The sequence below is a fragment of the Rousettus aegyptiacus genome, unplaced genomic scaffold, assembly GCF_014176215.1.
Source record: "Rousettus aegyptiacus isolate mRouAeg1 unplaced genomic scaffold, mRouAeg1.p scaffold_m13_p_5, whole genome shotgun sequence".
In the NCBI taxonomy this organism is placed as follows: domain Eukaryota; kingdom Metazoa; phylum Chordata; class Mammalia; order Chiroptera; family Pteropodidae; genus Rousettus; species Rousettus aegyptiacus.
In genome coordinates, this window is record NW_023416308.1 from 24388022 (window position 1) to 24400055 (window position 12034).

The 12034-nt window shown below is 51.6% G+C and overlaps 1 protein-coding gene across 2 annotated transcripts; it reads right to left on the minus strand.

Annotated features, from left to right (window-relative positions):
• Positions 1–45: 45 nt before the first annotated feature.
• ESAM (endothelial cell adhesion molecule) lies at positions 46–8236 on the minus strand. Of its 2 annotated transcripts, none has more exons than XM_016124926.2 (7): positions 8023–8236; positions 4354–4541; positions 3123–3324; positions 2772–2927; positions 1502–1624; positions 1119–1245; positions 46–906 (listed from the first exon to the last, which is right to left on the minus strand). In XM_016124926.2, the coding sequence occupies exons 1-7, from the start codon at positions 8090–8092 to the stop codon at positions 591–593; spliced, it is 1182 nt and encodes a 393-aa protein (XP_015980412.2). In that variant the 5' UTR covers positions 8093–8236; the 3' UTR covers positions 46–590. The 2 variants fall into 2 exon arrangements, with proteins under 2 accessions (XP_015980412.2, XP_015980413.2); XM_016124927.2 differs by having other exon boundaries at positions 5391–8235.
• Positions 8237–12034: the final 3798 nt, after the last annotated feature.

Genomic DNA, 12034 nt, shown 5'->3' on the forward strand with positions numbered 1-12034 from the left:
ACTTCTCCTGGGAATTCCAAGTTTGAAAAGGTGATTTGACCATCATTTTCCATACAAACATAATGTATATTTATTGCAATTTGTAAAATAAAAACAAAAACATGAATTTCAAGTTAGTTTAACAAATATCTTCCCTATCCCCTGCCCCAACAAAACCCAACCAAACCAGCAGGACAGGTTATATTCATGCAGGGAGCCGGGGCAGGAGTGAAGGATGGTGTTAGATAAAAGTGGGGTACAGGTCAAGGGGGCCTGGAGGACTCATTGGGAGTCCCCATGAGGCCTGGAGGTGTGTGTGTGTGTGGGGGGGGCATGTAGCCAATCTCAGCAGCCTTCCTCTGCAGTTTTAAAGGGGCCCCGGAGGGGATCAAAGCTTTTTCTAATCCCAATTCCGTTTCTCTTCTTCTTCCCCCCGAAGTTTGGGTCTTAACTGAGGCCCAATTTTATCATAGTAAAGAAAGATGGGGGCTGAAGACTAGAGATCTGGAGGGTGCACCCCCCAGACTTAGGCCTCTGTGCTAGGGTAACCCCTATAGTGACCCCTATAGGAAGGAGAGAAACTAGATGGCTCTGCCCAAGTGGCGGGGCCATCACACCAGAGACCCAGCCTGACTCTGGGTGGGCACCATTATAGGGACAGCACCCATGCGGCCCAGAGTAGAGGAAGGGACCCCGCCAGGGATAGGGGCTATTGGCTCGGGAGGGGCTCTATCTGTCCTGAGAAGCTTTGGTGAGGGCCCCGCCTGACTGGAGAGGCTGGGTGTGGGGGTCAATGCACCAGGTCTGGGAGGGCCATGGGGCGGCCTGAGGGCTCGTGCGGAGGTGACAGAGGAAAGGGTCCCATTCTTGGAGATCGTGTCTGAGCCCTTGGCCCAAGGCAGGGTCCGGGGAGCGATGGCATCCTCCCTAGTTATCAAAGAAGTAACGATGTCAGAAACTGGAAGCGGGAAAGTTTCTACATGCATTCTCTTATTCGCCCCTCCTCCCACTTCAACTCCTCTCTCTTAAAAGCAATGATGTTTCAACCACAGCTCACTCTTTCATTAGATAAGAGCTGCCTGAATTCCCAGCTTCTGTAAGGGGAGAGCCCCATCTGGCCAGAGACCAGGGACACTTACTTGATATCATTGGCCTGCTCCTCCAGCGCCTTGCTCCGGCGTTCATACAAGAGGACCATTGCAGCCAGCAGCCCTAATCCAACCAGGGTGCCCACAACAGCTCCTGCAACCACTGCAGCCCCAGGCCCTGGAAAAACATTGGTGCCAGAGGGAAACACTCAGCTGTTCCCTACCCCTCTCCAACCCCGCTACCCCACTGCCATCATACACATTTTCTCTTTTTCTCTATTCAGAAGAGGTGGCTATCAAGCAGAAAATGGTCACTGACCAGGACAAGTTCTTTGCCCTGTTACAATGAGAAGCCTCCCCGCTCTCTTGCAACTCCACCCCCACCACTGACCAACCTTCTCCTTAACCCTAACTGACACTTACCCCTAACTGACCTGTGCTCACTTCCAGGGTCACGTTGCACTGGGCACTGCCCACCTCATTGTGGGCCTTGCATATATAGACTCCAGACATGGAAGCAGAAAGGTTTTTGAGGTTTAAAGATCCACGGATGGCATCTGTGGACACAATTTAGCCGTCAGGCCAAGGATCCTCTTTCCTATGAAGAAGGAAAAAAAACAAAAAAAAAAAAAAAAACCTGCCCCTCCTCTGGAGTGTCCTCTTTGACTCTCTGGGAGACTCAGCTGTCTGTTCACTATTTCCACTGCTCCGTGTCCCCAACTAATTTCAAAAGGAGACTAAAGAGTAAGTGACGCCCAGAAAAGACAAATTATGATTTTTACTTTTGTTTCTGAAGGGCAGAGTGGTGTGAGAGAAAGAATATCAGGCTAGGAATGAGAAAACCAGAACAGGCCATGTGATTTTAAGCAAGTTACTTGCTATCCCAGGGTCCCAATTTCTTCATCTGTAAAATGGAGTAATATGATCTGCTGGATGGTGTTGGAAGGATTATACGAAATAATCATTATAACCATTAAATTTTATTGGCTGCTTATTGTACACCAAAAACTAAGTTCTTTACATGTACTAACTTATGAAGATTTCACAACAAACCTATGAGGTAAGCACTACATTAAAAAAAAAAAACTTTTATTATAAAATGGTCAAATGAAAAGTAGAAGAGGAACAAAATGAAAATTCACCTAGATTCAACAATTGCTAACATTTTGCTATATTTATTTCATTACCCTTTCTCTTTTTTTTTCTGAAACATTTTAAAATAAATACTTCAGCATGAATCTCCAAAAAATAAAGACACTGCCCCACATAACCACAATACCATCATCATACCTGATAAATTAAAAATTCTCTAACAGCACCTAATATTTCAAACTAAAAATGTTCCATCGATTATATCTCATGAAAGTTGAAAAACAAAAAGTTCCAACTGCCCGCAAATGACTTTTATAGCTGATGGTTCAAATCAGGGCTATTGATATCCTCATTTTATAAATGAGGAAATAGATGTACCAAGTTGCAGATTGTCTAGCTCCAGAGCCCCCATAGTAACATGGTTCCACAGCATGTGAAAGCACCCAGCACATGTCTGTACCTGGCAGGCCCTTTCTCCACACCCCACCCCACACACCCTCCTCCTAGTCCCTAGTACTCTCCAACACTACCTTCCCTTTTCCCCCAGGCCCTCTGGTATCTGTCTTTTCCCTACCCCAGCCACTGTCTCAGTGGTCTCTAGAAGTCTCTCACCTAAAACTGGTGCAAAGAAAACCTGGGAAGACGGGGGTGGCCGCTCCCACTGGTATTGGGCAACAGGCTTACTCCTTGGGGACCGGCAGCTCAGGGTCACATTGGTCCCCACACGGGGCACGCCCAGGAGGTGGCAGGATGGAGGAGCTGGAGGAACTGGAGGAGGGGAGACAGGTTAAAAACTCACACCCAACGGACCAACAGACACTCCCCCAAACTCACACACATACCCTTCTGTCACTGTTTGCCCCTCCTCCAACCTTTACACTCAGCCATTTGCGACAGGGACCTGCCTGACCTGACCTCCCATGGGGGTGGGGAGGTATTGGAACGTGTGTGCTTCTTACTTACCCAGCACACTGAGTTCTAAGGTTTTGCTCCTGTGGCCCTTGCTTTTGCCTTGACTGTCTTGCACATTCACAGAACAGCGATAGTACCCGGAGTCTTTCTCCTGGAGGCCCTGCAGCCGCAGGGACACATTCCGGGAAGGCATGGGGTAGACCAGGGATACTCCAGGCTGGCTTGACAGAACCCCACTGATGTACGCCGCCACCTGATGTGGGCATAATGCCTCCCAGTTATTACATGCACACACTGTGCCCCAGCCTCAGCCAGTCCCTCTCCCCCAAACTGACGATCCTCAAATGCTCCTCCCCTACACCCATCCCTCTAACCTGTACCAGCTCCCCATTCACCCTTGTCTCCCAAGCCACCCTTTCACTACCCCCATGCCCCAGGTCCTCTTCACCAGAATGATTCTTGATCCCCTATACATTGCCTCTTCATTTCCCACTTGGAATGTTTAGAAAGGTGGCATAATGGGTGAGGAATAATGTAAATAGAAATTATGTATAAAAGAATCTTAGATTGCAGGGGCAGATCCAAAATTTAAAAAGATCTTTTGTCTTCTTCTTCTCGATGCCCCCTCCCTTTCCCAGCCAAATATATAAGTTCTAAATCTACCCTTGCAATCTAAGTTTCTTGCATACATACCCCCTATTTATTAAATGACCTCTTGAACACACTTTCTCAAGCTTTGAAGGGAGCCATGCAAGTAAGGAGCTCTGAAAATTAAGTGTCCTTGGCATCTGGGTGGATTTGCCTCTGGCTTTAAGTGTGATGACAGGGAGGAGGATTATGGGAGGAGTCTACCCCCCCTTGCCTCTCAAGGTAGGGATAAGGGGCAGTGGGACTGATATTCATTTGGAAGAGAAGTGGCCTGTGATAGCGGTCAAAGCGGAGAATGTGAAAACAGGAAGATGACCAACTTTTGAAAGTTGTGTGATACTGGCCCTAACCCTTCCCACCTCAACCCCCAAATCTTCGTGACTCCCACAGCAAAGTAAAATACCTCTACTTTTCAGTGTTTTGTGTGCTGGATTTCTAGGGAAAGTTGGAGAAGAGAATTCTTTTGGGACGCATCCAATATTGGAACAAAATTGAACTGGTGAGCAGGACCTTGCTTTCGCTGAAACTTCTTCCTGTCCCCTATTTCCTTGCCAATCAGTTCCCATGTTGCCAGCTGTTCCCTCTGCCCCCACTGGGCGCAGCTAGCCTGGGCTTAGATGCCTTCCTCCCTCACCTGGTTCAGTTCCTTCCCCTCCTGTTCCAAGAACCACATCACGGTGAGCATCTCCGGCGGCTGGCCTGAAGACACCTCCCCTCGAAAGGAGTACCATGCCGGGAGCACCACTTCCGCTCCCTCCACTACCTGCAGCCTGGTGAGGCCCCGGGGCACATGCAGTTCGAGCTGGGCGCGCGCAGCGGGCGCTGGGGACGAGAGCAGAGCGAAGCGGTGTGAGCGCTGACCTGCCCATCCCGGTGGAAGAGAGGGTCAGGAAATCCCGCCAATGGGAAGAACAACCTCCTGGCGGTCCGGCCTCTGGAAGTTCTGGAAGTTCGAAGACCTCCCGGGGACCCTAACCTAGTGCCCGCTTTCAACGTCATCAGTGCTTATTCTCCGTAACCTCAGCCTTTTGAGTTTGTAGCGGGAAGAACACATTTCTGTGCTTTTTTTTTTTTTTTTGTATCCAAGGACGCAGACTTCAGAGCACCAAAAAGAGAAGGCAGCTTTCGAGCAAGAAGGGGAAGACAAACAAGAGATATGGCAGGGCTAATACTTTTGATCTACACTCTGCTGTAAGTCTCCTTGCTTTCCCAGTTTCCCCAGGCGGGGAGCCAGGATGGAGGGAGTGACGAGGTTGGTCAAGATAGGAGTGTTCCTCGCTCCTTCGTTCTCGATCAGAGGCGCTAGGGGTTGGGAAGCCGCCTGTTACCGAGTAACCCGCCGCTCCTTCTGAACTGCCAGGAGTATAGACTGGAGCGGCCGAGTGACTGCTGTGCTTCCGACCCCCTGCTCAGCCCCGACAAATGCGCGCCCCAGGAAAGAGGAGGGTTGGGACCCAGTAAGTTTCCACGTGCCCATTTGGGGGTCTAGGCCGTCTGGGAGGGTCCTTTGATGTTGCAGGGAATCTTGGCAGAGCTGGGACTGGAATGATGGTCCCCAACGAACAAGTACAAAGTTGGGTCTGTGTGGGTCCAGGAGACAGACTGGGGTGTTGGTTTCAAGGAGGGGACTACCGAATCAATGCTTGCACCGTGGCGTTCAGAAACACTCACTTTTTGCCCTTCGGAGAGGCAATGGGCGGCCGAGTTCTAAGCCATTTAACGGAATAACCTCGGGCTTGTACCCGGCGGTCCTGAAGATGCTGGCTGCCCTAGGCTTCAGCCTCGCTCCTCTTGGTCCTCGGCGCTCCGCAACGTCACCTCCGAGTGGCGACCCGGCGGCCAACGCACGGAGAGAGGCCGCAGACCCGCCAGGCTCTCCGCCCTCCTGGAGCTGAGCTGAAGGCCTCTGAGGCCCGGAGCAAACCCAGCCAGGATGCACGCCCCGCCAACCGCTTCCCGCTGCGCGTCTTTGCTGAACCCCTACCCCTACTCCTTGGCCTTTGCAGCACCCCCTTTCCCATTTCCTGGCAGGTCCCTATGGACCGGGCAGGAAACTTGTGCCCAGCGATAAGCTAGAAGACAATGACAGGGGATGGGGGCGCTAGGCCGGAGGCTCCACAGACGGAAATAACCTCCGCCTCAAGGAGCTCGAAGCCCCAGAGGATCCGGGCTTTAATGGCGGAGGCCTGGACGACCAGAGGCCTGCGGGCGGGGCAGCTTCTCCCGGATTTTCTGCTGCGCTCCGGGCGGCCAGGAATTTCCTACGGGAAGCCCGCAGTACCGCCCTCAGCGACCTTCCCCAGGTCCTCACGTGTAATTTTACTTTGCAAAAAGTGAGAGGGGGCGGGGGCGGGGCGGGGGGTGGTGGTGGTGGCGGTTAAGATAGTAATGGACTCACTTCTGGGCAAATGCTCCCTGTCCCACCCCCAGTCAGAAATCAGGAGCTGAAGAGGCCCGAGGCTTCCACCTTCTGTCCTGGGTGTCCGCTGGAGCAGAGGCCCCCAGCTCTTGGTCCCTTTTCACTCCCAGGGTCCATGGTGCCATAGGGGGAGAAGGGGTGGCTGGGTCTGGGCGAAGGAGACTTGAGCAGCCCAAGAAAGGGACCCTCTGGCCCACTCCCCAGAGTGAAGAAGCAGGCAGGGGTTGAAGGAGAACGAAAATGGGCCTGCTCCCCAGGGCTACTATTTTTAGTCTCCTTCTTTCTCTGAGAAACTCCCCCCGCGGGCTTCTCACGCCCCAGGGGCAGCAGCGCTGGGCCACGGAGGAGTGCGAAACACAAGGGCCTCGCTGAGTCCTGGCGGGCAGAGCCAGTGCCGGTCCCAGCGCTGTGGTCCCTAGCGCCATTTAACCCTCGAGGTGCCAGGGGAGCTCGGCGATCCCCCTTGAGCCTGGGCCGTCACTATAAAAAGTGAGGCTCAGAGTTAGGAAAAAGGAGGGGTTACAGGAGAGCTGCAGACGATTCCCAGGCAGCCAACTTGCATTTTAGTCCCTTGCTTCATAGACCTCCAGCAGGAAGGGGGATGGGGCAGTTGGGGGCAGAAGAAGAAAGGAAAGAGGCACTGAGGTTTAAGAGGGGGTAGGGCTGATAAGCCGAGGGATCCTGGAACAGACTCACCAAATCTATAGGGGCAGGAAGCTGTCCAGGCTTTGGTGCGACTGGCGAGGTTCTCTTGAGTCCCACTTTGCATGGGGACCCTAATGCTTTATGCCTCAATACCCTTGCAGCTCAGACCAGGCTAAACCCGACACAGAGTTAGGCGTTCCCTATTTCTGTCCCCATCACTGTGGCTCAATTTCATTCTACATTTTTCCAAGCCTTACTTGCCCTGGCGACTTAACAAGCTGAGAAAAATGAATTCAAGCTGACCTTGCCTAACTCCCTTCACTCCCACCTGGTGTGACACCCGCTCTTCACGTCATCTCTCCTTGAAGAGAGATGGCAAGAAAGCCCAGGAGGTAGCAACGGAACAGGCTTAGTTCCTGCTGGGTTCTTTTCTTCCCTAACTTCACATTAGGCCACTTCCAGCTCCTGGGGGCTCCTGGAAGCCCTCAACACTCCTCGAGCACTTGTTCTAAGGAGGCACTCTTCCTCTCTGACTCTTTGAGGCCCTCCTCTCTATTTTTCTTTGTCCCTTTGGCTCTGGAAAAAAATGAGGGTGATGGACCTCTGGGTGGGGGGGTGTCTCAATTCTGCTCTTCTAGGCATTCAAACCCCTCCCCCATTTCCTGTATCCCAAATGACCTCACGGTTGCGCTCCCGGGCACCTCCCTTGATTCCCAGGGCAGGAAGCAGGAGGAGGGGGCAAGAGGCAGGATCTGTGCTGGGGAATTGACGTGAAGAGCGGGTGTCACACCGAGGACCAGGAATTCCCCAAGGGCTCTAGTGCATGAGCTTGTTGGGTGGGGGTGGGAGAGAAGAAGTTAAGTCCTTAAGCTCTTTAGCCAGTGTCTCATCTAGCAGCTCAGCTCATCTGGCTCTGCTGGGTGGAGGTAGGGAGTGGAGGGTGAGGAATGGTTCCACTAACTCACCCCAAAGGTCTGTCTACCCGGTGGATGCTCTAACCCTCGCCGCCACTACATACACCCACAACCAAAGCGGGAGCTGTCCCCAAACAGTTGGGATAGAGTCAGCACCATCAGTCAAGCCTTGGCGGCAAGAAGAGAGAGCTTGTGCGTGTGTTTGGGGCGGGGGTCGGGAATCCCGTCCCACCCAATTCCTCATCGGGCTCCACCCCAGCTCCCTCAGGGTCAGAGTCAACCCATCTCCCATCTCAAGTTCCCTCTGGTCCCAGGTTTCACTCACCAAGGGTACTCAGCCCCAGGAACAAAACCCGCAGCAGGTTGATCACAGGGGACCCCAGCAGGGACACCATGGCCTTCCCTGGCCCCGACAGAGTCAGGGGTAACGGCTCCGGGTCACACTGACCGACAGGTGCCGAGGTCACTCGACGGCCGGAGCAGGCGCGGGAGCAGGGCCACTGATACCGAGAGCGGCTCTAGCCAGAGTCTGTGCGTGTGTGCGCCGGTGGCAGGGTGGGGACCGAAGGGGACAGGGGGCGGGGCATTCTAGGGGGCGGAGAGGTCGCCGTCCTTCCGGGCGGGGCGCCGTCCTTCCATGAGCTGGGACGCGAGACCTGGCGACCTCCACCCGGTGAGCACGAAGGGTGTGGTCGGGTGAGCCGGGCGCGCTACTAGCATCCTGGGGTAGGGAAAGAGAAGGGTCCTGACGGTCACGGTGCAGCCACAACCTCTCCCTCCGCTGGGTGGGTCGGAGGAAAACGGAAGGGAGGGAGGTTTGGGGATGCCCCATTTTCCAGGGACCACCCGCACAGCGTACACAGACGGGCTTTGGCCCAACTAACTGGCTCCGAGCCTAACTCCGGCGGCCTTCCTGAAGGAGGAAGAGGGGAGCCGCATTTTCCCCAGCCATTCCGGCTCTGCAGTGTGTGTGTGTGTGGCGGGGTGGGGGGGGAAGAGGTGAGGTGGGAAGGGGTGAGGTGGGGAGGGGAGGTCGGCGGGGAAGGGGCCAGCGGTGTGCCGACAGCGATCTGCTGCCCGAAAGGACCACTTTCCCTGGCAGTGGATAGGGGTGGGGGGCGTGGTGGGGCCGCGGGAGCTGCGCTGAGCGGCTGGTCAGGGGTGGGTTCCGGCCCACCATGCCCCTACCCCCGCCTCTGCCGCGCCCCCGCAGCCCGAGGCCGGCCCGCAGGAAGCCAGCAAAGGACTATTGACGTGGAGACACCGAGACATCTTTGCCTGTGTCCAGCGAGGGGGAGAGTTCGCAGCAGGTACTCAGGACCGCCCTATACCCAATCCCAACTGGGTTTTGTGCCTCGTTCCCCCAGCTGGGGAAAGATTGGCGTGAGGACGCCCCTAGAGTAGAAAGGAAACTTGAGGCAACACGAGCCGGGGTCCCAGCTGTTCACCTCTGCAATCATCCCATGGGCCTTATGCTGCCTGGGAAGGAGGGGGCTGCAGGGAGACTGGACAGAGCCCTTCCATGGCTTTATCCCCCGTGTCTTCACAGCCTCCGACCCCTCCTTGGGCCAGCTCTGATCCTAATTCCCAGGACTAGATCTCATTCGCGCGAATTTAATTTAACCGCCCCTCCCCCGCCATCTGCGCCCCCTGGCGGCCGCGGCCCCCTGACAGAAGCGCACGCACCTGTTCCTGCTTCTTCGTCCTACAGCTAAAACAAGGATGCTCCAAACATCCAGGCAGAGCTCAATCTTCGCGCAAAGGCGGCGACTGGCAGAAAGCATAACCACGAATTCCTGGCGCTGCCTGCTCTGGGTGGCAGTTGACTAGGAAGAAAAGCAGCTAGGTCTCCTGGATTCATTTACTGCAAACAGTTCTGCTCTAACACTGAGTGTGTACCTTATGCTTGCACTGCACTACAGACCCTCCCAGCTGCTGCTTCCTAGTGTGACTTGCCTGACTGCTCTTCAGATACTTGCCAGGCAGTGGCTTTGAGAAATGCCATGCAAACACTACACTTCCAGTGCAAACCCTAAAATCTAAAACGTGGCAGCTCAGTGACAGCAAAGGCAACAGAAATAGATAACTGCCAGTCTCACACCCTAATGCAGGTACTTACGAACTTGGAACTGTCAAGTACGTTGTGTGTGTGTGTGTGTGTGTGTGTGTGTGTGTGTGTCTGTGTGTGTGTGGTGGGAGTGGGGGGGGGAGGTAGGGAGGAGGCTATTGGTTTGGTTTTTCCATTCTACCACACTCAATTTTTTCTTGACTTTAGCCTGCATTGTTAAACCACTCACTTGTAAACATCCCTCCTTTGTTTCCATACCAGGGTTAAGTCATCCTCAATAAGTATCTCCTTCCCAGAAACGCAATACAACCTCTCGGTCATATATCCCAGGAATACCAAAGCATCCAATTACACAGGCTGTACCCATCCTTAAGTGCTTCGTAAGGTATAGCCTCAACATTCATTCTCTGTAACTAACGTTTCCTTCAGAATTTGGATCCCAAATAATTTGCAAAATTGGAAAGTGAAGCTGCAACTCAAGATTTATAGGCAGTAAAAGTTTCCATGTGACACAAGGCCGGTCCCTTTAGCATTCTCTCACTGCCCTAACCCCAATCAAAGAACTTCGACCCTGTCTCCTATTCCCACCATTTCTTCTGACCCCAAAGCAATGATAGAAATTAGCACAGCAGCCTCATTACTTTGTTGTTGCCAAGATGCATTTCAGGATGCACATTGCTCTCCACTCTTGTGTAAAATAAGAACATCGTCACAGATGACCTGCGAGTGACCTGGGAACTGCCTGCATAACCATGTTGTGTGCAAGAGCTAAGTCCATAGTTCCTTATGTTAAGAGACTTGCAGGATACTAGTGTTTCTCCCAATCATACCCCATCTTATTTCTGTGAAGTATTTCTAATGCTTTTTTATGTTTGAATATAGAGTCTCCTTCCCCCTTACATCAGTTTTAAGGCTTACATTTTGTTTTTAGCCATGCTCATCTGACACCCTGCTGTCCTCTTTTCTGGAATGTTCTCGCCAAAAAGACTGGATAAGTCGGTATCAGCAAGCTACTTTCTCTCCAAGTCTCCATTTCCCAATGTTCAGCTTTGTCCTCGTACCCTCCCAAATCACCCATCTCAAGCCCACTGATGAAATCATGGACTGGATCAGTCTTTGCCATCTTCCCCATGCTGCTCACAGTGGTCTGACAGTGATGTGAAGTAAATTTAAAACATCTCACTAAATGTTCACAAAATGCTCTGCCCTAGCTAAGTACTTAACAGCAATGCCAAGTAGGATCGAGAAAAAAAAAAAAATGCACAAAGCGAAACATTAGTTTTGGGGTTGGTCAATAGCAAAGTTTTAGGGATGATGTGCAGTACTCCTGGTAATAATGCTTTTTTTCTGCAGCACTTAGCACTAAATACTGTGAGATTATTGCTACAAAATGGTCAGGGGAACCTCAGCCTGTAGAACTGTAATTCCAGGTTCCAAAGAAGAGCAAACACATGAGAATTTCCTAAGGCCCATAACCTGCAGACTGCCCAGAGAGAAGAGGGGCTATACTCAAACATTCTACAATATTTGTACTTTCCCTGACTGGCACCCATTTTTAGCAGCTCACATTAGAAAACAGCCAACTCCATAAACCTAGACTCAAATGACATTAATAAAAATCATCCCAACGATTATAAGCTCTCTAGCCATTAGAAACATAAGCATCATCCAATCAAGAAGTATGAGAATGAGAAAACCACTGATCTGAGACCATTTCAGATAGCGGGAAATAAAAATATCTATCTATATATATATAGATATATAATATCTATGTATATATGTTTTTTATCAATATGCAATTTTATCTTCAATAGTATAGATAAATGGGGAGAATTATAGCTCTCACTTGGATTTGCAGTCTTTTTCAAGTAGAGCACCTGAGAGATGTTAGAGAATCACTAAAGATAAATAACCAATCTAACAAGTCCTCACTATGACACCAAAGTGATCCCTGACTACCCTACTAGTAAGCTGACTCGTAGCCAAGAGTACTAACATCTAAGTGGAGTGCTAGCTGACCCACAAAAATCTCTGAAAGATCTAAATTTAATAGTTACCTTCCTAATGGATCTCGCAATTGCCTATCCAACAGATCACTTAAAAGCCTTTTAGGGTGCTTTCTGTTGGATCTTTTCCCTTTTTATATGTGGCTGGATGACATCAATTTTCCCCTTTCTCTTTGAGAGAGTTGCCCCTGATTGCTGAGTGTAAAAATGAGGAATGAAAATCTCTTATACATTAATATACTTAGGGTCAGAAGGAATATCTT